Consider the following 26,170-nt stretch of genomic DNA (forward strand, 5'->3'; position numbering starts at 1 on the left):
TCTTATAATGTATAGGAACACCTGAAGGGAGGGTGCCAGAAGGACGGAGCCAGGCTCTTTTCTGTGGTGCCCAGTGACAGGAACAGAAGCGATGGGTGCAGACTGAATCACTGGAGGCTTTGTCTGAACATCAGAAAACACTTTCCAACCATGAGAGTGACCAAGCACTGGCACAGGTTGCCCAGAGAGCTTGTAGTCTCCATCCTTGGGGATATTCGAAAGCCATCCGGACGCCGGCCTGGGCAACCAGGTCTAGATGGCCCTGCTTGAGCAGGTGACCTCCAGAAGTCCCCTCCAACCTCAAGCACTCTGATTCGGTGGTTTTCTTTTAAGGGCAAAATCCAAACTTTAAAGACACTTCAATGCATCTAATTTCTCCCTTCGGAATACACTTGCCTCCCCAGGTTTTGACATCTGGATTAAACTGAAAGATAATTTTAAGGATAACTTAAGACAATCCTACATTAATCAGTGATCTAGCAACTCTCTGTGGTGACCTGGACTCCTGTAAGTTTTTTAAGAATTCACATGTTATTCTGCATTCAATCTTTTGCTTGATGGAGTAAAAAACCCTTAAGCACCCTCAGGAGTGCCTGATGTTTGGTTAGTGTTTTACAGAGCCAAAAAATAACCTTGTCTACACTTATAGTGACCCCCTCCCAATGACAGTATGCAATAAAATCAACAAAGAGAATCCAAGTGATGATACAATCCGGACTTTCTTTGTATATATATATTTTGAGATGCAGGGGTTAAAACAATACCTAACAGTGGCACAGACAGCATTACACAGATACCTGGTGCTTCCCTTGCCAATCTTCATAATGATGACAAAGGGCTACTTTTCCCAATACACACAGCACAGAGCAGGCTGGCTATACTAAAGAAATTTGCAGTGTACATCTTTAATCCCCGTTGCAGCCTGTGTTTTGTGGGTGTAGTTAATTCCTAGTTGCCCTCACCATGTCCACAGGTTACCTAACAAGCTGCTAACGAAGACCTAAACCAATCTAGCAGAAAAGCCATTTTGGGAAATCACCTACTCCCATAAATACTATGAGCCCCAGACTATGCTAACATTCATCTCATCTCCACCATCAGTAAGGAGAATGATGGAAAATGGAGAAATTAGTTTAAAATCCAGTGGAGTCAGGACAGCTCTGTCTTGGCCTCCTGCATCACGATTCTTTCAGTAGACTGATAATGTAAAGTAGAAAAAAAATGAAAATACTATAAAATGCCAGCCTGATGAATTGTTCCTGTTCATTTGATTACTCATCAGCCTAAGTGGGCACAGAGAAACACACTTCATCTCATATTTATTAAAATAAAACCCTTACAAAGGTTCCAATTCAAAGCACAAGGAAGGCGCAAAAATGGTCTCCTTCCAAAAATCAAAGCAGATAACTATTAAATCCACTGCACTAAAAGGAAAATTGATACTTTTCACAAATACACACGATCTCCCCTCTCCAGTAATTTGCTTCTGATGTAAAAATCACTCCTGTCCTAATCAATGGTTTCATCTATTTTGCTTCTAATATCTTAAAGGAGATAATAATTAATGTTTATCAATGTTCAACTGCTATTTATCAACACTCAAATTTACATTTTTTTTTTCCAGGGGCTGGGTGGCAGGTAGAAATGCAACCAAATCTAACAGTTATCAATGCTATTTATACTAACCATACAATTAAAGTTGCCAGTTACATGTTGGCATATTGCCAGAAGTTTTAAGGCCTATATTTTATATGGATGGATACAGAATGAAACTTGATAGCTTTTTTTTTTTTTAATTCTTTTTTGATTCCTCAGCAGCACTCTCCTCGGGACATTGTGGGATTTAACAAGCCTTTATGACATAAATACAACTAATATTCTGATTAATGTGTTATCCCAGTAGTTGGTATCACATGGCTGAATAAGAGGATTATAAGTAATATCTTCAGGCACTTACGGAGTTACGCCACATGCCTGTTCTCCAACTACGCTACAATCGTTATCATCTTGTATCACTGCTCTTTTCTCGAGAGCTGTCGGAGAACACTTTCATTCCTGCTTGAAAACAAGTACCTAAGTGAGGACGGTGACAGCTCTCCCCTCCAGCTTGAGCATGAAAATCAAAAAACTTGGCTTGTCCTCCGAACCAACCCAGGGACTAGTATTTTTTTATGAAAAACACAGTGCTCCAAATCTTTTTGTGGATCCTTTTACAGTAATCCAGCAGGCAGGACATGCATCACCAGGTTACAGAAACACCAGGTTCAAGTCCACGACCTGATTCAGTACCAGGATGCTTGTAACAAGTGAAGCAAATCCCACAGCACAGAGTGAGAACAACCCTCCACAGAGCAGCCAACAGTCCGTTCATCCAAGTGTACCCAAGAGGGAGAGATCAAGGTCCAAATCGAAACTGCATCAGGAGAACGTGGTCACACGAGGCCTGAAGGCTTTCCTCATCATTGATCAAGAAGTGCCACCCAATGTCCAAACAACCCACGGCGTGGGCTTCCATAGAAAGTCTCCATTTTGATGAACGGATAGTTTCCAATAAGAACCTGCTTCCTACAAAAACTCCCCACTAGCATTAAGTTTACAACTAGAATGGATCATTCTGGCCAACCACCAGCCTAGTTCCCTAGTTACCACAAGGCACCAGAATGGTCTAAGTCTGGTCTAAGCCAAAAATCTGCAGTTCAACAAGAGTACCCCTGAGCCTTTTTGACCTAAGCCATTCTCTAGAATTTGGAATCTAGTTAAAGTTCTTCCAGCTAGGAGGTGAAACCAACAATTAAGTCAGGTTTTGGCAGCAATTTATTTATTTACAAAGACTATAAAAGTTGTGTTCTTCTGGACTCCAGGCATAAAAAGATAAAAAAACTCACTAGAAATAATGACCACCTTCATGTTCTTGACATTCTTTACAATAAATAACTTGAGCTTTCCATGGAGCTGTACACCATCTTTATCCAAACACTGTCTAGAGCTTCACTCTACCCCCATGTGCTTCCCCCTTACTCTTTTACCCCTCTCAGTTTGACAATCACAAACCTTCTTTATTAGATCAGTTCCAGAGAAGGCTCCTCCACCTCACTGAACAGCATCACGTTCACTTTTGTTCTACAAGGGCAAGAACATTTCACCACACCATGAAGACAGCCATTACAAAAGGCTTCCATTCCTTAATAACCTCTTTAAACTTTTGAAGATCAGAACACACAAGATAACATTTAATATTGTGAATTGTGCTTTTATTAAAAATTCCAGTGGTAGTAATGGAAGCAAAGAAACTCTTCCAGTAAGAGTTTCACAAGTAACTAGCAGAGCAGAAACACAATCTCTTCACACTTAGTGAGATACTCCCAACATCAAAGGATTGAACTTACCTTTAAACACAGCCATTCTGGAATTAACGTTACACCAAACAACACCAAGTGCTTTTTGGAGACTATTTTCAGCATAAATTCAGCTGCCCAGGATTAATTGTTCTCATATTGTTCTTGTAATACCACAAGCAGCACCACAGATGTGCTGCAGCTCATCCAATGATCCAGATTACTCTGTGTCATGAATTTATTATTTACCATTCTCCCAAGTGATTTGGCATCAGCAAACTATCAGGTGATTATGTCATGCTTTCCTTCAGGATAATTATTAAAATATTAAACATTCGTCTTGGGGAAGGGAAGGGGACATCTCACCAGAATCAACTCTTTAATTTATGATTATCTGTCTGCAATTACATGAGCGCTAAAATCTAGTCAGCTTTTAATCGATTTACTGTATGTATCTCAGGGCTGAGGAGGAAGATGAGATTTTTTTTCCCCCCACTCCAGTGACTAGACAGTTTCAGTGCTACTGATTGTCACAGTTAACAGGTTACATATTGAAAATCACTGCTGTGTTTGGTGACAGAATTTAAGGAATTTCTTAGTAATTCTTAGACTTGGTGTGAACACTCCAGATGAGAGATTAATTTAATCAAACTTACTGCAAAAACCACAAGATAACTGGAGCCAACTATTGTACAATGATCATTAATGATAAAGTGACTCTAAAACCTAAAAGGTAGCTGAGGAAAGAAGAAAAGTTATGTAGCATGAAGCAAAACCGACAGATTAATTTGTTTATGAAATGAGATCTCTCCTTTATGATGGATTTGCTTTTCTAAAAGGAAAAAAAGAGCTTTACCTCAACACAAGTCTAGACACCATCCTCAGATATTTATTTTTGAGCTGCTAGGAAAGATCTTCCGATTTTAACTCTCATACATTGCCAAATCTGCTCTCAGTTACACATGGTACAAATCAGTTGAAAAATATACTTATTGTGGAAGCCAAATGTGAGTAATTTAGTGAATCTGCAATAATGTAATACAGAGCAGAGTATGTCCTACAACATAAGTGGTAAAGCTGCAAAATCTATGATATGAAATTCTTTACAAGCATGTAAAAACTGAAAAGTATTTCTTTAAACAAAGATAGTATGTTTATGGACTGTGAAAACCAATTTAAAATCTCAGCACGCTAAAAGGCAACAGTGAGGAACTGATGACTCCTAAAGAAAATACTCAGTATTACCATATGTGCCCACTCTACAGCTCTTGTCATTCCCTAAAGAGATGGAGTGTGTCCATAATGGATATCATCTGTGGGGAAATTTAGCATCCTGTTTCTGCATTACACTTGCAAAGATCATAAGTCTGTATTTCCCTCGCTGCCAAAGGCAACAGGAACAAGGGCCTCCTCATAACAACAGGCTAACATGAAAAATCAGTTTCAAAATGGTTTTGCAGTGTGGAAGAGAGTCAGGTACAAAAACAGAGTATCACCTCATTAAATATATTCTGCAGGGCCCAACAAAAGCTGAATGAAAACCATATGCAATAGAAGAAAAATGGATTTACAGAAAAAAAGAGCCCTCAGTCTCACTAGCTTTTGCAGTGTTTTGGAAAGCCCCTTCAATAAAATACCTCCCTATTTTTATGCTAAGCACCGAGTAAGCATTTCCAGATGGTAACAGGGGCTTTACTGTCAGAATTTAATGAAAACACAGTTATTCTTCTTACCATTTTTATGATGTCTTCTGATGATACATAAACACAAAACAACAATGCTGTGAACAAAACCAGTATTATTAATACACCTGAGCCTACAAATTTACCGTGAATGTCTCTCACAGAGGGTACTTCCATGGTTAAGCTACAAACTCTGGCATCAAAGACCAAGGCTGATACCTCAGCAAAGCAGATATGTAGTATTCACTACAGTTACCCTGATGCATATCAAACACGCACTACCGCATTACCTACGAATTCTATTTGTTGCACATTCCAGTGGCCCGAAAGATGGCACGATGGAATTTGCTGATGGCTCAAAAAATAAATGGAGCAAATTTGCGGGAAAAAAATGCAAATTAACCACAGACTTCAACAAGCCAAGACCACAGGTAACTTCAGGACAGTGTATGAAACATCACAGACATGTAAAGACACAACAATTTTTGGAAGCTATTTTATGACCTCACTGCTTGCAGCTGGGACACTGATTACATGCTGGGCTGCAATGTAATTAGGAAACAAGAGTGCATGACCACAACACTGAATTGCAAAATAAGCTGTGAGAAAGTTTCTGCAAGTGGTTATTAAAAAACAAACAAACAAAAATGAATTCATACCTAAAGTAATGTGTCACAAACCTGGCAATTCACGGTCAGTTGCTCATTCAGACATGAAACAATAAATTCTCAAATTCTCAGAGTAGGCAGAAAAATACAGGGAAGGGGCTGGGGGGGAAGTGGGGAAGTGACAGAAGATTGTTTTTATTCTTCCAGGAGCAAGAATTTCCCATACTGTGCTACAGCTAAGGGGTTACTTCTTTTGGCAACAATTCTCTACTTTTTGTTGTTACCTTTGATCATTCTTGTTTTTTACTCACCCAAGTGTAAAGCACTTATTCTGTCTTCCCCAAAACACATTAACTTACCATCCCCTTCTGAACCAACACCATGCAGTCTCATCAACTATTAACAGAGAACTAGCCGTCTAGTCATTCTCCTGAGAGATGGTGAAACAAAGAAAAATAAACGGAGGAAAACTAGTAAAAGTAATTGACTTACTTTGCTTGTAAAGACGCCAAAGCATCCGAGAACTTGTTGTTAAGAAATAAATCCAGAGCTGCCATACACTCATGCAATGCCGTGTTGAGGTCTGATGTAGGTGACCTGCCAGAAAGAAGAGAGAATAAACTAAGCACATCTGTTGTCCTTCTACCAGTCCATTACTGCTACATTAGAACTCCCCATCTTCAGTTCTAGCCTTGGTCCCATGTATAACCCGCTATTCCATTTCTAGGGACTGCAAAAATTGGAAGTGTCTTCCGTTATGTTTGTGGTTGGGTTTTTTTTGTTTTTCGTGTTTTTTTTTTTTTTTTTTTCTAACCATGCTCTTAACTCTGTGACATGTGGAAAGCAATTCAAGTTTTGTACTTTCTGAAAATAAGATAGACTGCATGTACTGTAAATAAGAACCTGGACATACAAAAGTTACCACGTGGGAGTGCAGCAATCTGATGGGCTCAGGTATCCAGAACACAGAAGCACTGGGCGACAACGCACATCTGACTGTGTGTAAGGCTGACAGAGACTACAGGATAGTGATGTTACAATCACGTTGTCACCTTAAGGATGAGACATTGCCAAACTGCATCAGATTATTAAATCGAGTGCTGCTGGAACATCTACTTCAGTTCTGCTCATGTTCAGTATGGTTCCTGACCAGTAGACCACTACAGACTTGCAGGTGGGTTAAAATTTCACATTGTGCACGCTCCTGGGAGCATCACTGTCCCTAAGAAGTGCCACTGCACTCAAAAGAAAAAAACCCTGCTGCATCTCGAAGCGGAAGATTATCTCAGTGGCTCACTCTGGCTGTACTTTTCTCCTTTACAACATTCAGATGTCAGCCTGACCTGTCACAAGGGTTCTCAGCTGGTCCTTGGGTTACCGGCAACAGAATAATACAGACCAGCTGAATAAGTTTGGCCCAAGTTCATCACCACCAGAACTGCTGGACAAAAAAAATCCACAGAAGAAACAATAAGGCCTTGCACCAACAAAGTTAAGGTCACCTGGCCAACGTTAGGACAGTTGAAACATCTGCATCTAATGATCAAAGACCTACACTGCACTAATACGTTGTATGCAAGTCTGTACAAAGCAGCTCCCCCGACAAAAGACAAACAAATCCTCATCATGTTCCTGACTCTGAACAGCTCTAACTGATGTGATCTGTCTTGTGACTTAGAAACTATGTTTTAAGTATTTACTTCCTCAAAAAAATGGCACAACACAGAGCCTGCTGAAAGGAAAAACAGAAAGCAAAGTCCTGGTATCATCTTAAGGATGCACAGAACAGGGGAGCACAAAACAAACACATAGCATCAGTAATAACCACTGACTGCAGCAGTGGTTTCGTTTTGTTTTTAAGAATAATGACTGCAAAGAAAAGCAAAAGCATAACTATATATATGAAAAACAGGATTATAAATTTGAGAGAAACATATGACACTGTTCATAGTGACTGTTGTCATCACGCTTCAGACAGACAGCAAATCCCGCACCCAAGGGACTCTCCATGTGCTTTGCAAACATTGATTAACCAAGTCCTGGCATCCGCCTCTACAATATGCAATATCATGTCTGCCTAACTATTCTGAGCTTTACTTAAATAATTAAAACTTTGCCAATTATTGTTTACATATATTACAATTCTTACCTGCCTTTTTTAAACCTGTGTCCCTGAACCAAACAGCATATTTAACACTATATAAAACATACTCTCATCTGTTTTAAAATGTTTAGACTAGTAACATTTTACCTGGGTTTTTTGTTTGCTTGTTTCTTGTCATGCAGGAGAATTACCCCACTGAATACAAATAAACCTTTTCAAAATATTCCTTTGAAACAGAAAGATGACAAAGAAAAAACCACTGTTGAAGCTCAAAGAGTAAGTAAGATATAGTAATTACTTGGCATCTTTTCTGGAATAAGAATTATTAACACAGTGCCACCCCCTGCAGCAGCAAAAATACAAGTTGCACACTTCCTTCATGCTGCAAGGAAACCTGACATTTGATGTAGTTCCCAAGTAAAGGGCTTAAGACCTGAACAGAATACACACCTTACATAAATGCTACGAATCATCATTTGTTGCTGTTAACAACAGGGAAGAAATATTTTAAACTAGAGTGTGCTAAGCATTTCAGCAAACTGATTAGTCATGCTCCAGTGGGCTGCAGATTCTCTCCTGCTTTCAACGCCTCTAAGCCCAAAGGAAAATACTGTGCGCCGCTACTTACCTTTCTGCTAAATCTCTCGTGTTTTCTGACATAGTCATTTGTACGCCCGCTCAGCGCCGAGGCAGGAACATCCAGCAGCAGCAGCACCGGGTGCTACTTCACCAGCTCGGAGTGACAGTGACACTGCCAGCGCAGGGCAGCGCTGCCCACCCGCGATACCTGACTCTCCCATTGGTCATTAGGGATGATACGACAAGAGTAACGAGCATCGTTAGTTCACTCACAGCATACTACAACTAAGCGATTTGGAAGCCAGTCCACGACACACAAAGTATCACTGGATACTTGCTGCTAATATAGAAGGCGCTGGCAGCTGCCAGCATATCTTTGATCTACAGACCTATCTGACATCAGTGGCAGCACCGGCTGTCTCTCATTCGGTACTAACCAGGCAGAAGTCAAATATCCCTGTAATTGCAGATCTGAAACAACAAAAATTACTGCATGTGGCAGCAGACCACATCGGAAAGCTGTGAACCAGAACAGAGAGTCAAACGAGGCCAGCTGACGTGCGGGAGAACTGAGGCATTAATTGCTGCGAGTGTGAGAAGCAGACAAGCAAGAGAGACATGAAAGTACCGCTGCTCAGCAAGGATTCCCCGCAAAACAAGCTTCAATCCACCAGCCAAACTGCTGCTTGTTGTTGGCTCCTATCAATTTGGGAGGTAGCGAGACTTTACACATTCTTTATGAAAATCTATCTTTAATGCCATGAAAAATGACACGGTTTGGCATAAGCAATTTAATCACTGGAGTTAGCTCATTTGGCTGATTTTGCCGTTTGTGCTTTGCTGCCACATCAGCAGTACTGGTCCAGTACGTAAGAAGGGCAGCTACCAGCAGCAAGAACAGTCATCTCTCAATGTCACAGCTGGACTGTAGAAGTTGATCAGCTATGATTTAATTATCTAAGTCAGTTTCTCCAAGAGTACCCAATGTTAAAAATTATACATTTCTTTTCTCTTTTTGATTACACAATGCAGTACTAATACTGAAGACATCAACTGCTGAAGGAAGACCCAAAAATGATAAACAAATGAGGGATAATTTCAGGAAGGCACTCTCAAGGCATTAGCATACCTGATTAAATCTCTTGCTGGCTTTATAACATCCTGTACAGGAAAAGCCTGTGCTACATTTGGTATAAAAATTATTGTAATAGATCCACAGGCTGCGCCGTTAATGACTCCATTACATGTTTGTAACAGCACTATGTACCTGGGCCACAGCAGGAGATAAAAGACATTACCACGTTGGGTTTTCTTCCCCAGTTGGGAGTAACTACTGCTTACAACTTAAAATTAACTGGGGTGCTTCCATGGCAGGATCATTACCTACTCAGAAAAGATTATTCATTGTTTTCGCTAGCTGTTTATACAATTTCTAATCAATACTGTATTTCTCCAAATGGTCTTTAAAGTTCTGTATGGTGAAGGCTCTGGCTGTTTCTGCCACGTTCTTCATGACTTGAGTTGGCAGGTTTTTATTTGAATATCACTTCTCTGGTAAGAATTACACACTCGGACATCCTTCAGCATGCAACCTCTCTTCCCTCACATATATCAACGTTTTCTTTTAACTAAGGAAAACAAATATAAAAAAAATCAAGATCTGAAATATTTCCAAATTTAGGACATTTCCCCCGTGGTGTTTAGAAGCTTCCTTCCTTTTTCACTTTTTGGTGGCAGGTCTTGCAAGGATAGTCATATGGTTTTCACTGTGGTTTTACTATTTATGAAATCACCATTCTCTGCCCTGGCAACCATGACGGGCGGGGGGAGTGCTTCACAAATCATAATTACAGTGTATCCTCTGGCTTATGGTAAGACCCGATCTCCTTACCCCACTGCATCCCGATAGTCTCAAATCAGAAGTGAAACTGCTCAGGACATCCTAGGCAATGCCATTTGTACTTAAACTTCAAATCCTTTTGATGCCAACAGCAATATCAAGCAAAATGAGTACGCAGAACTAAGCAAAATTAAATTTCTGAATATTAATAAGAAGTAAAGCACTTTCAAAGGTGAAGAATCATGATGATTTCCACAGTCAAAAGTGGGGGGAGGGAAGACTTTTTTGAGCATGGGAGTTGCCACATTTCTGCATAAGTTTTATTTCACCATGTGCATGATACTGAGTAGTTTCTTACTGTAAGTTTGCAGCACACATGCCTTATGATTCGTCATTGGGTTTTATGGATTTCATTAATAAAAATGATCTTGAGCCCTGTATTCTGCAAAATGCTGAACTGCTACTCATTTTACCTCAGTAATTATCAAACTTTGCAAAAAAAAAAAAGGTTAAGACTGAAGTTTGTGCCTTTATAGTAATGCTTTTAATAGTAATTCAAGAGCTCCTTCAGTGTCGCGAAATACTGAAAGCAAGTTACACCATTCATATCCTAAAATATGGATGCATTTCTCTGCCAAATCTACATTATCTGCATAAGTCAGCTGAGGTAGTGTGCACGGATAACTTCATTTGAAGGGAGAGAATAAAATACAAAGAGTTGAGCACAACTGAATTAAACCAGCACTTGATGAGAAACCACCACAGAGAAGACCAAGCGCTGGTGACTCAGTAGTTGGCTCTCTTCTCTCCATTACCAGGAGACTCTTGGAGCAGGGAGCAGTGGAAGCACACCCTGTTTTCCCAAACACATCCCAAAGACACAAAGCAAGTGAGATGCAAGATCAAAGAAAAGCATCTAATGAAAAGATTATATTCCCGTCCCAAAGAAATTTCACAACAAAATCTCTGTAACCATACTAGGGACCTTCTATCTCAGGGGCTTGAAGAGCACTAGGGCAATTCGGCTCAATGATACTGCTTTCATCTTCTTCAGAAACATCAACAAAGCTACTCCAGTGAACATCAGCCTGGGTTCTGGTTTGACTGCTGTAATAATTCTACCTATACTGCATAGCTGCCTTCTGCTCCTGCTGTCCCACTGAAACATTTCTCCTGCAACACAACAGAAGCTGTTTGGCACCCAGCCCCACTACATGGCAGGCGAGGAGAACCTGGCTGTTCATCTAAAGGGTTACAATTCCAGCTCAAAAGTTTCCTCTTAAGTAATTTTGAAGTATTTGCTCTTGATTTTTTACTTAATAATTTGGACAATATGGTGTTTTGGCCTGCTTTACTTTCTTTCTATCAAGGGCTTTCTGTGTAACATACAGTTTCAATTTTTACATGATAATGCTAATCTTACGCTACTAAAAGGCAGCACAAACACTCATATCACTGGTAGAAAGGACTGGATTTCACCAACACATATTTTTGCAGCTCTTTTAAGCTACCTGCGTCACGAGTGAATATACCCGGCAGCACACCTTACTGCTATGATGGTGGGGAGCTCAGTATGTACCAAGAAACATGAGCATTACATTCCCTCTGTCTTTACAAAGATATTTAGAGAGGTTTGCTTCTAGCCCCATAGTCAGAAAAAAAGTTATAAATTCTTAACCAATTCATTTACAGAGTACAAAATGGAACTGAAAAGAGATAAGTCTCCCGTGCCCAAAGCGCCTTAATTTAATAGTAAAATCATATTGCTCCCTACAAGCTAGTAAAACTGTATTGCCCCCTACAAACACCGTCGCCCCCCAGCTACCACAGCTTTATCAGTGCTAATACTTCCACCATTCACAGATGTGAGGAGCATCCCAAAGCACATTTCAAAGGTCTTGCATTTCAGTTCTTAACAAAAAAAATAAGATAAATCTAAGACACCTCCAACATAAGAACACAACCTGCCTTGCTGATACACAGGCCACCATGCATTGCAAATACCGTCACTAACACCAGGGTGTCCTTCCCATTGCACATTTTCAAAAACATCACCACTGAATATAGAAATTCTTGCCATGTGTCATGGGTTCAGCTGGGATGAAGCTGACTTTCCTGCTAGCAGCTGGCATGGGGCTATGTTTTGGATTTGGGATGAGAATAGTGTTGATAGCACACTGGTGTTTTGAGTCATTGCTGAGCAGTCAAGGCCTTTTCTGCTCCTCACACCACTCCACCAGTGAGTAGAGGCTGGGGGTGCGCAAGAAGTTGGGAGGAGACACAGCTGGGACGGCTGACCCCGACTGACCAAAGGGCTCTTCTATACCATATGATATCACGCTCAGTATATAAAGCTTAGGGAAGAAGGAGGAAGGGGGGATGTTCAGAGTGATGGTGTTTGCCTTCCCAAGTGACCATTACATGTGACAGAGACCTGCTTTCCTGGAGATGGCTGGACACCTGTCTGCTGATGGGACGCAGTAAATGAATTCCTTGCTTTGTTTGTGCATGCAGCTTTTGCCTTACCTATTAAACTGTCTTCATCTCAACCCATGAGTTTTCTCACTTTTACGATTCTCTCAGGAGGGAGCGAGCAAGCAGCTGCATGGCTCTAGTTGCTGGCTGGGGTTAAACCACGACACCACTTTCTCTTCTCATAATGCTGGATAATCACAGAGACACTAGGAGATACCATGATACACCTGGGGTTACTTTCTTTAGCCTTTTCAAGTTTACCAGGTCATTCCTAAATCAATGATTACCACTTTTGTGAACAAATAACTGCTTCAGCCAACACTGTGTTCTGAGCCCAAGTGAAAAAATTCCTGCATTCAAAGAAAACAAAAAGCACATCACTTTGGAAGAATTCTTTTCCTCTTTTGCAAACATTTCCAAAACCACATGAGATCAGAAATAATCTCGGATGAACAGTGCTCTCATTATCATGAAAAGGAGAACCAGTAAGCAGTTCTCACAATAATTTGTTACTATTCAGTTTTCAGACAATACAGAAATTTCTTCATAATTCAAAAGCAAATAAGTTAATGCAAGAAAATTAATTCTACCGTATCCTTTCCTGTTATACATGCCAAGCTAGTAATGCCTCAGCATTTATCTTTTTGAGTTCTTGAACACATTTCTGGCCTGTGACTAAGGCTTCTCGGTGCTAGAGAAATGCCACTACTTCTGACAACAAAGCGATTGGAAAGGTTTCAATATTCACATTCTCCAAACATTCTGCATAGAGACACAACAGTGATGCAATTCTGGAATTCAGATCTTAGTCAGTATTTCAAGTTGACCAGGGAGTATGACATGGTTTATTTTTGAGGTTAACTCAGCTCTCAAGCCACCAAGTTGTTGACGCCTCGGCCACGTCAAAGGCGTTTGCCAAAAAGATACTTGGGCTTTTGGACCGTCTGCTTCAGCAAAGGCTCACAAAACAAAGGGATGTGGCAAAGCAGTCAAGTGAGCAGAACAAAGTCCAGGGAGTCGGTAGACTTGTGTTCTGCCCATGGTTTCACCACTGTTTAACTTGCACCAAGCAGGATCTAGGTTGCATTACGTTCACCGTTCTCATCCTGTATTTGAATGGGCAAGCAATGCAATAAATTCATTAAGATAGGTTTGTTCAGACAAATAAAAGGTATTGGTGTCATTTTTGCAGTGCCCTTTCCGCATTGCACAGCCACGACTGCTCACAGAGGGCTAAATCCACCATTTGGGTGATTATTCTCAGTTAGCAGAACTGTCTGCATCAAGCAGAAAGAAATATGTATATATACACAATATATAATCTAGCAAATTACAAATTATCAACTCAAGCATCCTGGAACTGCACTCACCTATTAGAAGGTACAAAGAAAAAATTAGCTCACACAGGGTCAAAATTAAAACAGAACAAATACATCCAGCATTACAGAAGTTTCCAGGATCGCGGCAATAAAGAATAAATTTTCATTGTAATCGGTCTGTTTTGATACTTAGCAAGCTTTAACAGCTCTTCTTTTTCAGTTCAAATGCTCTACAATCTTTGTCACTTTGAAAGACAGATATGATTCACATCTCGTCATGCCTATTTGGCTTTTAAGTCTCTTAAGGTCTTTAGACAACCTTACAATACCCATTTGCTCTTTTCACAAAGTCCTCTAAATTCTCACAGTTTTACAACCTCTGGTCAACCTACACTTCTGACACAGCTACTCTCAATTTTTAAAGGCCTAATCCTGTTCATATTAAACCTAGTGAGAAATCAACAAGAGGTGCACTAGACCATTGTCCTGCAATGGTGTTGAACACATTTAGGTATACAGCAAACAAACAAAAAAGGCATTAAGCAAAATGCAAGCTCACATTTGCCCCATTTTCACGGCAAGAAGCCAGACAAAAACCTTTGAGATGTGTTTTTGTAAGGACTGCAAGATCAGGGCAGAGGGTCTGTATTATTTCTGGAATAAGATTCAGTGAGAATTTAGGGAGGGATGTTACACAATTTCGCCTGTTGGTTGTATTCTGCATTACCTAGCAATAATAAAGACTGACTGGTAGATCACAAAATAGTACCTTTGCATCTTTCTTTGGTGAGTCACTAAAGTCGTGTTTTGTACTTTTATTACACTGACTTACACTTCACTTCTTTCAGACTTCAGTGTTGTGCTGGAAGGGATGGAAGGGATTTTCCTGCAGAACTTCCAATTTGAGCTGAAGTGTTTCAATGTTTCTTGGTTTGGTTTTTTTTTTGGTTTCGTTTCATTTGTGTTTTGGTTGTTTTTGCATTAAATCCATGCAAAGCATTTTCAAAATAAATTACTTTGTAGTATGTTTTAGTGCAACTTAAAAAAAAATAAATTGTGCTTTTGTTTCACTGCCATTGCTGAACAGTACTTTAGGTTCTCCTAAAAAAAAAAAAAACAAAAGGAATGACACAAAATACTTTAACAAATAGGAGATTGTTGCTTTGCCTTTAATCATTGCTTTACATGAATTTCAGATTATGTTCCCCTGAGAGCTTCCAACAAACTGACTTTATATTTCAGAAGTCATCTGCAAAGCATACTTCATGGTACCTTGACCAATAACAATGCCACTTTCTCTCCAATTAAATTAAAATTCAAGCATAGCACTTCAATACACCTTTATAACTCTCCTGAACCTGCCTACTGAATCAATACTCAAGAACAGAAAAAAGCGCTAGTAGCACGTTTTCTTGGCACTCGGTGTTTCTAAAGCCATTTTGAAGAGTTATTCTTAGGCACAACACAGCTTCAAGCAGCAGACAGTTATTATTCTCTCTATTTCAGAATGCAAAAACAACTAAGTAAGCTACCTGAGGATTAAAATAAAATAAATAAAAAAAAAAAACACAAAAAAACCCACAAACAAAAAAAGCAAGACTGATCTAGCACTCAGAATCAGAGCAGCCTGGGATCTTTCCGGCATTTTTTTTTCCCCTTTCTGACAGGAAAGGCAGATTGGTCAAAATTAAAAACTTTGATGCAGACATAGTGAGAAGATTTCATCAGCTCAGGATGACAATTTTAGTTAGAGCCAAAGAAAGATAAAATTATATGCCAGTTCAGTATTGCATTCTATTTGACCTGCATTCAAGATTCAAGTCATTAAGTATATCTGAACGACCAACCTAACATTCAGACTCTATTCTGATAGTTTTTGCCACAAAAGACAACTGAATGTTTTATTACCAGAGTAAAGACAAAAGCCGAAAATCTGCAAAATAGGAGGTCATTTTCCATCACCCCTACTCAAAAAAATCTGGCATTTAGTTTTCAGTTCCTACCAGTCCACCAAACCATCGTGTCCTCCAACTAGGAGCTAACAGTGTCAAATCTATTCCCAAAATATATCTGGAACCTGAGAAACCACAAGCTCAGTCCCACAAAAACACTGCCTAGGGGCTTCATCAGGGTTTTAAAGGAGCATTTTAAGTAAAACATGAACTACAATAAGGAAATAGTAATATTTTTTCCAAAAACTAGCAAAATTCCTGATATATATGCTTTCAAAATCACGTAGTACAGTAACCGAAACATCTGAAGCGCTTTACATCCCTGTGCAATGTCACACTGGAACGTGGCAGCTGGTTCCAGTAGATGGAGCTGCAGAAAGGCGATGAGGACCCAGCACCAAGTTCTCCAGCAGCTTCAGGAACACAGTCCGACTTTTGGGACAACCTGCCCAATCTCGCAAAATTCCGCAAACTCCTTCCTCCTCTGGAACATTTTTGCAAACACATTCCTTTGCACATTCAAAACTTTCTGCAACCGCAATCTCTCAGCCTGTGCCACTGCAAACACACGACCTGGAAGCCATTTAATGATGTCATTTAAAATCATTGTTGCAAACACATGGCCCACCTTCCCACCCTGCAGAGTGAAGAAAAAAAAAAAAAAGTATAAAAAATAAAATTGTTGGTCCATTAAAGAATTATCAAGACACAACATGGCAACAAAATTGTGTAAAGCTATTGCAAATACTAATTCACATGTCATTTGGGCCATTAGCAGGTCTAACACTCTGTGGCTTTTAACCCTACAGGACTTTGCTGCTTTAAGTGCCACTAGACCTCCCCCCCCCGACTCCACTTGCTGTAATAACTCTAACGTTAATAGAGATGCCACCAAAAAATGAGCACTATCATGTAGTTTATGTAATGCGAAGTTCAGGAAACATTCTCCATCAAGGTTTCTGCAGATGAATTAACGTCTTGGGCTGATGTTTGCTGTTTTCAACTTTAAGATACAGGAATGTAAGATATAGGAAAAGCATGCAGGCAAAGACAGAGCAAAGCACCGCTTGCAGCACTTCATGAAGAGCCGTGAACGGACCCTTTACCACTCTTTTAAGCAAAGAAATGGTTTGCTGACCTCTCAAACAACAGCACTCTTAAAAGCTTCTGCTCCTGCATAGACAATAAAGCAGATTATTTCAAAAGTCTTACGTCAAACACGGAATCCACAAACAGGCCTTTAATGCAGCCATGTCTAACACGCCGTCATCACCAGGGAAGAATGTTATTTGCAGACTGATTCAGCTATCGAAGAAACAACTCCCTCACACGCACACAATGGAACTTTATGTGTTTTAGGGGCTGATGGGTGCGCACAGGTGGAATGGAGAAAGGAAAATTATCCACCTGCAGCTCCTTCCTAAGGGTGAGCAAGAAGGCACTGAGTTACAGAGTAATTAGCACCAACGTTTCACTGCCAAGGGCTGTTAACGAGCCGCCCAAAGAGGAGCTCAGGAGAGAGGACTTGGTTTTCCTCCCTCTTCCCCAGACTTGAGAGACAAGACACGGCTCCCGAACGGCGCTTTGAAGACCAAAGTTAATTTACATATAACTACTGAAGGACTGCAGCGCAGGTGTGTCATTAGCTTCAGCTAGTGCTGTTGTGGAAGCCAAGAAGAAAAAAAAAAAAAGAAAAGCCCTGAAAGTGCAAAAAACCCCCCAGTTTCTGCCCCTTCAGGGACCCACAGAGGGACGGAGCCGTTTGTGGGCGGCCGGGTGCCGGCCAGTCCCGGCCCGGTCGGCCCCTGCCCGTGGGTCCCGGCGTGCGGCGGGACCGGGCCGCCCCCAGCCGCACAACCCGGGGACGAGGCGGGCACCGAGTCCCCCCAGCCGGTCGGGAGTCGTTCGGGGAGGCACCAAACTCCATTGACCGGCTCCAGACCAGGGCGGGCTACCCGGCCGGGAAACGGGTCGCCCTCACCCCGCTCCGCCGCGGCACCGGCGCCACCACAGACCCTTCGGCCGGCACCGGGACTGTTCCCGCCGCCGCCCCTGCCCCCTCTCCCCACCCGGGACGGAGCGTTCCCGCAGCCCCGGGGGAGGCAGCGCTGCTCCCGGGGGACACCCCGCCGCGCCGCCTGAGGCGGGAGAGACCCCGCCGCCCCTCTCCCGGCCTGAGGTAACGGCCGCAGGCCCCCCCGTACCGGGCACCGCCGCTGCCGCTCGGGCGGGACTCCATGAAGGCGTCGCGAAGGGCGTCGCCGGCTCCTCCAGAAGCTGCTGGCAGGGAGGCCGGAGCCAAGGGCCGGCGGCGGTGCTGCTGCTCCCCGGCGCGGGCGGCCGCCGCAGTCACCTCGCATGGTGTGAAGCGGCGGCGGGGCCTCGGCGCATGTTCGGGCAGGGCCGGGCCCGGGCGGAGGGACCGCCCCCGCAGGTGAGCGGCGGCAGCGCCCGCCCCCCCACCAACAGGGCCCCGGGCCCGGTCCTCGCCCTCGGGGTGCGGGAACAACGCGGCGTCGGGGCAGGGTGCGATCGTGGGGCGCTTTATAGCGCTGGAGCCGGGGGGTGCGGGGGCTTCGGCCAGATGTTACGGTGAGGGGGAGGGAGGGCTGCGCCCAGGAACAGGCGGGAGCAATTAGAGTCATTAATGCCTCTTGAGGAAGAAAAGTGAGGAAAATGTAATGCGTATTTCACCGAGTTTTAAGGTAACCCCAACCTGCTCCCAGGAGAGTGTTTGTCTAGGTGGAGCTCTGAACCCCAAAACACAGTTAAATGTACAAAAGCAGCAACGCCAAACAGCGCTCACCCTTCACAGTTGTCATCATATGAACAAATTAGACATTCCAGAAGAAGCTAAACCCATTGAAATTACAAATTGAAATTACAAATACATACGTAATACTGAAAAATTGTTTTAATTTGGCCATTACATGTATTATAATCACGTCAATCATGCAGCTCCAGGGTTACAGGATAAGAAGAGATTAACAAATCTAAAAATTAATCTCTCCTCTCAGAAGAGATTAACGAAAGCAGGGAGTTTGTGGAAGGAAATGAGCAGGGGGAACCAAGGCAAAGGTGTACCCGGGCGAGGGAGCGGCAGGACAAACAGAAGGACGTGGCTGACACAAAGGAACAATGGAGACATTAATGAGAACAGCGGGCACAGGTTTAAAAAAAAAAAAAAAAAAAAAAAAAAAAAAAAAAGGAATTTATGATCTGAACCCCGACGCTGCAGCTGGTGATGTGCAGGGCCAGCCGGGGTCCAGCTCCTTCCACAGAGAAGCTGAGACGCCACCAAAAAAAAAATAAATAAATTCATCATCAGCTCAGCCAAATTAAACATTTTAGATCAAGGAGGGATATCATAAGGAGCAGTGACAAGCACCTTCACAGAGCTATTTCGGTACAGGTGCAAAACCCACAATTTTCCCCATAAAATACTTGTTACATACCTTTTGGGTTTTTTTAATTGTGAAGCTTGTACATTCCAGCTCACAGCTTTCCTAATGAAGAGAGGCTTCCCCTGTGGTCCCACGCTTTAGATACAGCCCTTTTTCAATAGCCACTCACATTTAACCTAAAGAACATTTTTGTTAATAACCACCACAGAATATACTCTAAATCACTTTTTACAACTTTTAGGAATTCTTATGTTGTAGGGACAAAGCTGAAAAAGCTAAAACAGAAGAACAAGTTTGCATCATTATCTTAACTGCAGTTTGAGTCAGTTATTCTCCTGAGCATATTATTGTATGTTCATAAACAGAACAGCTGTGCTTTTAATATCTGACAGTAAAATAAGTTAAATATTTTAAGATAAATTGATCGCATATTAAGGAAAATCAGAGAATTTAAATCTACGACCCTAACATTCAACCAGTACTTTTACGTAGAGTTTTCAGGATTCTGGGTCACTGGTTTGAACCTCAGAGTTATTTATTCAGTAGGAGTTATTACTGGATGTGGGCCCAAAATGGGATTCATACTCCAAACTCCTCAGAACTGTTTAGAACTCAAAGACCCTGGTCTAGATTTCAGAAGAGCATTTAAGAGCAAGGAGGTATTAACAGCGCTTCAGATGTGTATTTAAAAAAATAAAATAAAAATCTACAGGAAGGATTTTACTTGAAAATCCATTGAGATTTTCAAAATTAGATTTTTCTGTATAAGTGACTACACCTGTTCATGTGACATCTCAAGAGAGATGGCATTCCACAGAAAACAATCCTAAAGACCTTTTGGCTTTGAATATAAGTTGTTCAATGCTACATAGTCTCAATGGATTAAATATTGAATCTGTCCACACAGGAAAAATCAGTCTGTGTGAGTGGATCAGGATGGAGCCTTCCGTTGACTTGGGCACAGTCAACGGTCAAAAGGTAAGAATTCACCCTGTCTTATCAGCAAACCAAATCCTCAAGAAAACAGCTTGTTCAAAGCAGCACCTCTGTTAAATTCTTAATTTATTTCCAGTTAATTTGTACAGTCCTGGAGCGCAACTGGCTGCTCATACTAATGGAGAAAACACCTTACAACATCTCTCCTACCTATAGGATACACACAAGTAAAATGGGGTAAAATTCTTTTTGCTCTGCACAAGATTGTCTTTCTAAATTACAGCAGTTATGTAATACGCTATCAGACCCATTGTCATTTAGAAAACAGGAAACAGATTAGCATTAAGAGGTGGTTTGTCCAAAATCATTTAATATATCAGTGGGAGATAACTAGAAACAACATCCTGACCGCTTGAATACACATCCAAACAATGCAGCATTTTTCCCCCCCTCTATCAGCTGCTACCTGATCACCTGCTTTAAAAACAAATGCTTTTGTTTTCAGTTTAAAATCTAAAGTCCTAGGAGCTTTAGATCTCTCAATTTTAGTACAACAGAAGTTCTCAAGTATTCTGAGCAAGGAATGGCAATGCAACTGGTATTATTTATGTATTTTTTGCTATTCATTAAAATAACTTATGTTTCAGAATATTACTGATGTAGACTCGATGGTTTGTCACTTGACAAATTAAAAGTTCCTTCCCATCTTTTCTGGGATAATAGACACAGGTTGTGAAGCCTCCCATAAAAACCCACAACAAGGGATTCTCGTACTCATCCATCAGTCTATAAGCCAGGGAGAAAAATATTTTTATTTTTTTTCCTCTCCCCCTCCCTGACCTTTCTCCACATAAGAAAGTCCCTAACATTATGCTTTCTTCCCTCCCTACATGGTACTGAGTTATAGTTCTGCAATGCATGCAGACAGCAGCTTTCTTCGTTTTAGCTTTGGAGCTCCCTGGAAACACAAGCTTTCTAGGTGTTTTGGTAGCAGAATTTGACCAGTGCTATGAACAGCAGAGATACCATTAGGGCAGAAAGATGTGAAGAGTGTTTGGTTGTTGCACTAGGGCTCAGGTGCTACGAGCTTGGAAAGTCTGTCTCTCCCCAGCTGGTGGCCACACCCTTAGGCAGCGCTTCAGAGATTTGTTTTGCTTCCCCCTCCCCTCCCGCCCTTAGGTTTTAATACCTACACCTGGCTGCCAACAAGGAAGACAACACACAAGTTATTCTGCAGAGTTCAGGAGTTCAATAAGACTCATTATAGGTAACTAAAGCTCCACTCTACCTACAAAAAAGGGTAAGTTTCAAACTTGCATCAAGATCTTCAATTTGGGAAAATTACTGTCTACTTCCAGTACAAACTCTTGACTATCTGTTTTTAATTTGACATTGTCTTGTGTTTTATAATTGCACAATGCAAACAAATCCTCTTCCCTCTTATGATAAAAAGTGGATGCATCGGAAAACCAATCTTCATGTTCACTCTAATTAACCCAGGTTTTATATATTAAACCTGTACCCTCTATATTTTCTAAAGACACTACCACCTAAGAATACCATTCTATCAGTATTGCATAAGCGCGAGGTTGCACATCTACACATACAATCACTTTGAAGATTCATGAAAGCATGGCTAAAACATCCCAATAATAAAGTTATAGTTTTGCTAGATACATTCTGAAACAGTCAGTTTTAAATGAAACTGTTGAGAAGTTACTGGGGAAACAACAGTAGACAACATGGTTCTGACAGCTGGATGCTATTTCTGTGAAGAGGTGACACACAGCAGGTGCGTTGGGTAGCAAAGGATGGCAAGGAAGTCCACAAAAACCAAAGAAACCGCTAAGTCCAATGCTGAGGTCTAACACAACAGCTTTAAAGTATTAAGCAGAAGGGTTAGTATTCTCTGTCACATCAAGACTTCTGGCCTAAAGTCCCCTGTGCTGAAGCAGACAGCTTTCTCGAGATGTCCACTTAAAGTCAACCTGGTATGTCAGTTCCTTCATTAAGTACCTCTATTTCCATTTTGTTCCTTTTCAATATTTCACAGCAACGTAACAGACTTAACATTAATCCCCAATATACAGTTACTGGTTAAGTTGCTTCAGATAACTTGCGTTGGAAACGTACCTGTCAAGTGGCCAATTCATCTGCTAGACATTATCTAATCTCGTCAATCTTTTGAGTGCAATGGTATTCTGTGAATGCAATAGAAACTTTTACTTGACAATTAGAACTTCATAGTATAGGAAGTCAGAGGAAGACAGTGAAAAGAGGGTATCAAATTATTCAAGACTATTAGAAACCATCTCCAGTTTCACAATAGGAAGTTAAATGGACTGCACACAATTTGGAGGGGAGAAAGGGTTGAAAGTAGCACAATCAGAGGCAAAGTACACCCAAGATGGAAACCTGACAGGGGACTTAAAAGGAAGAAAACAGACAGCTGGCAGAAGGTTTCAAATAGTCTCAAGAACATACGTGAACCTGATAAAATTAATGAAGATATTACTTTGCCTAATCCAACTGATGTCTCATGAAAAGAAAATAGGCAAAGAGATTTGGATCCACTTAGATGAGTACACTAAAACCTAGCACTACTGTAACAAAGGGATCAAAGACACATGTAAATGGTCACTGGAACTCCTAAACCTCTGACCAAGCACTCTATGCCTTGACATAAAGGAGACATTAGGCTGACAGACATATTTAGAAGAATCATAAATGCTGGGTCAAACCAAAGATCTCTTAAGCCCCTGTATGTTGACAGCAGTCAGGAGAGGATGCTTACATATCTTCATAGATAAAATTTTAAGTATCTGAACATCTGGGCTCTGCAACCCTTGTGCAGGCAAAAATCCTCGGACAAGAGTAGTCTGAATTCTCTTTGAAGCAGCGACAATTCCTAATGAAGCAAGCCACAGCTGGGATTAGTGTGCACTTCAGCTAACCTCAAGATTCAGGCAACTTTTTTCTCTGAAAATTAACCCGCTCCCATCAGACTACAATTGGAACACTTCATATTGTTCGCATTACGTTTACATGTTGCTTTACAGCTCACAGCACCCTTTTGACAAAATAGGCAAACAGTTCACACTTATGTACTTAAACTTTATTTCTTCATAATTACAGGCTATTGTTAGAATTTTTAAACAAAAGGGAAGTCTATAAATAGAGGCTAATCCCACCTGAACAAGTTTTTTTTTATTTAAAAAAAACAGTTAAAACTTCATAACATAATGCCATTTAGCTCACAGCAGTGGTTTGTTGGTAGTCTGAGTAAAAGTACTATAGTCAGAGTCAGTAACATGAAATGTAACATCAAATGACTCAAAACTTTAAATTCCGTAAAGGAAAGCAGGAATATATATATAATATATACATATAATATTGTGTTGGTCCACTGAGTATACATTTTTTAACAAAAGATAAGAATCTATGTAATCCAGTTAAGCATATGATTTGCAAGATTAGTGTGCACTCATTACAAAGATGTATAGATAAGTTATAACTATTTAATACTTGCAAAATTTTAAGTTACTTTTTTTGAGCAGGTGTTTAAATGCTCGTTTCCCAGTGCAATAGAAAAACCATCCCAGTCAGGTTACCCATTTTTCCTGAAAAATTGAAAACTACCCTCAAACTCGTGCAACAGCAGCACTGATAGGTAATGGGAAGAGCTTAAATATACAGAAGCATGGCTGAGTTCTCCCCTTTCCCCGCCCAGTGCTATGTGTTGAAACACTTCAATTTCCTCAACAGAAATACCACAGGTTAAAAGTGCAAGAAAAAAAAAAAATATCTCTTGATGTTTATGCTGCTGCCATCCATTTTTCTTAGATAGGGCAAAGATTATTCTTTTTGGAATTATTTTAACGAAACCGATTCTCCAGAATAGAGCTTTTTCAAAATGAACAATAAGTTATTTTCATTAAGTTACTTTCATTAACATTCTATCAAACCTACTCTGACTCAGTGACCATAAAGAAATCATTCAGTTTAAGGTGCAACTATCAGTTGGCATTCAATAAATTACATATACAGAAAACAACCGTGGTTAAAAAAAAAAAAATCAGACTACCTGTTTTTTTCTTTCTATTCTCAATCCTATTTCAAATTGAACTTATTAACTTGCCAGTTCAGCTGCATATTTCACAGACAAAAGTGGCTCAAATAGCAGTGGGGTCTCATATTTGACAGTCGTCTTGGCCAACAGCAAATGCACATGTATCTTCAACTTAATTGCTTTATAAAACAAAATAAAAGGTCTGTCTTAAAACCTATGACCATGCAAGAAAAGCATTAAGAAATGCTTAATTAAGAAAGACACACTCTTTCTGACTTAGACTCCATGAAGATTGTTATTTCAAATCCAAATGCAGAATCTTCAATGAAGAGAAAAATCTATATGCATACATATAAAATAAAGCACTCCACAACTCTGGCATTACTAAAACCTCTTTAGAAGGATAAAAGGTTTCAAATGACTAACTGCTTGATGGGAGACAGTCAGCCATGGCAGAATAATTGCTACGTTCACTTTATGCTCAATTACCAACTGCTGACAGATTACAGTCAAACTACAATCTCGCTATCTGCATTTTAAACTGATTGCTTACAGCTGGGAAAAGTACTTTGTCCTCCTGGAAACTTGAGAGAAATTGAATTCTAAACTTAACAGTTATTCAAACAATAACCAAACGGATTTAATTTAGCAGAAACATTCACACCACTTTCAGAAATTTAAAACCTTTCTTAGTTTCTTGTATATATGTATTTTCTGATTAACACTTAAATAGGTTAGGTATTCAGGAAAAGGGACAAAACAGTTGACATAAGACAAAATCTTATTCTAAACTTCATGCTTCTGATATTTCAGATTTACTGAGTGCAATAGCCAGTTCCAAGTCTTCTTGCTCTTGCTGTTTTAGTCTTGCCAATCTTTCTTTCTCTTCTCTCTCACTTTCCCTCTTAGCCCATTCAATCATGTCTTCCTCAGTAGAATACTGCATTTTTAAAAGACAAAATAAACCAGATTAATAATACAGTGATAAGTAATACTGTCCAAGTTCTTGATTTACGGGACAATTACACTTTTTCTAAAGTTTTACATATTCTAGTCTTCAAATATTACTTGTGTTTTAATTTTAATATACTATTAAGATTATCTTTGTCTAAGGTTTAACTATTAATAACTGCATTGAAGCCATCCAATTGATGTATTTTTATGAAATATGGCATGTTTCAAAATTCAGTATTAAGTTTCAAAAAAGTTCCTGAGCAGAAAGTGCCATAATTTAAATTCAAACCATTTTGGATCAAAGCCAGCCAATACAAGAAAAATTTGGAATAAATCAGGAGAACATTTTGTAAAATACAGCCCTATCCACAGCGTGGGACATTCTGATTTACCCTATTTTTATTAAGGATGATTTTTCCAGGTGACAATGACTGCAAAAATCAGTGTATAATGACTGTTTTTAATTGTGTGGATGAAAAATACTTCTACCGAGAAAAAGCAAAATAATATGGTAACTGTACAGTTAGAAGTAGAAACAGAGAGGAAGGTCAGTGTGATACAAGAAGAAAAAAGAACAGATTCTTTCCATGAATATTGATGTGAACAGAATATGAACGAAATTTCTGTGGTACGATGATGATAAATCAGAGACAGTTAAGGGTATTATCTTAAATAAAATACAAAAGATTACACTAAAGTTTGCTTCTAGTCAGCATGCAGAAAGGCTAAGAAAAGCCCATGTCTTCATGAATGTCCCAATGTTAAGTCTGAAAGGGTTATCATAATATACTCCAGCTAGTTTAGATGTAGAAATTAGCTAGAAATAAATGCAGAAAAGCTTGAGTTTTCTCCAGAGTTCACTTCGTATTTTTGGTAACTGCAGCTGGAAGAGAATACTTTTTTCTTCATAAGG

General features: G+C 40.3%; 2 protein-coding genes across 14 annotated transcripts in view; both read right to left on the reverse strand.

Annotated features, from left to right (window-relative positions):
• TTC39A (tetratricopeptide repeat domain 39A) overlaps positions 1 to 18,264 on the reverse strand; it is a 49,651-nt gene extending 31,387 nt beyond the window's left edge. The window contains exons 1-2 of one of the 3 annotated variants that reach the window (XM_054210608.1): positions 18,099 to 18,264; positions 6,118 to 6,222 (exon numbers count right to left, since the gene is read on the reverse strand). In XM_054210608.1, the coding sequence (XP_054066583.1) occupies positions 6,118 to 6,222; positions 18,099 to 18,133 (140 nt within the window). In that variant the 5' untranslated portion in view covers positions 18,134 to 18,264. Of the gene's footprint in view, positions 1 to 3,386; positions 3,560 to 6,117; positions 6,223 to 8,357; positions 9,058 to 18,098 lie in introns of those variants that run through there. The other 2 variants (XM_054210607.1, XM_054210609.1) reach the window with 2 other exon arrangements.
• Positions 18,265 to 23,327: 5,063 nt separating this feature from the next.
• The window catches only part of EPS15 (epidermal growth factor receptor pathway substrate 15), a 74,490-nt gene continuing 71,647 nt past the window's right edge, over positions 23,328 to 26,170 (reverse strand). For 8 of the 11 annotated variants that reach the window (XM_054211632.1, XM_054211633.1, XM_054211640.1 and 5 more), the window contains one exon: positions 23,328 to 25,243. In XM_054211632.1, the coding sequence (XP_054067607.1) occupies positions 25,097 to 25,243 (147 nt within the window). In that variant the 3' untranslated portion in view covers positions 23,328 to 25,096. The remainder of the gene's footprint in view (positions 25,244 to 26,170) is intronic. The other 3 variants (XM_054211639.1, XM_054211638.1, XM_054211641.1) reach the window with 1 other exon arrangement.

The sequence above is a fragment of the Rissa tridactyla genome, chromosome 8 (genome assembly GCF_028500815.1).
Source record: "Rissa tridactyla isolate bRisTri1 chromosome 8, bRisTri1.patW.cur.20221130, whole genome shotgun sequence".
In the NCBI taxonomy this organism is placed as follows: Eukaryota; Metazoa; Chordata; class Aves; order Charadriiformes; family Laridae; genus Rissa; species Rissa tridactyla.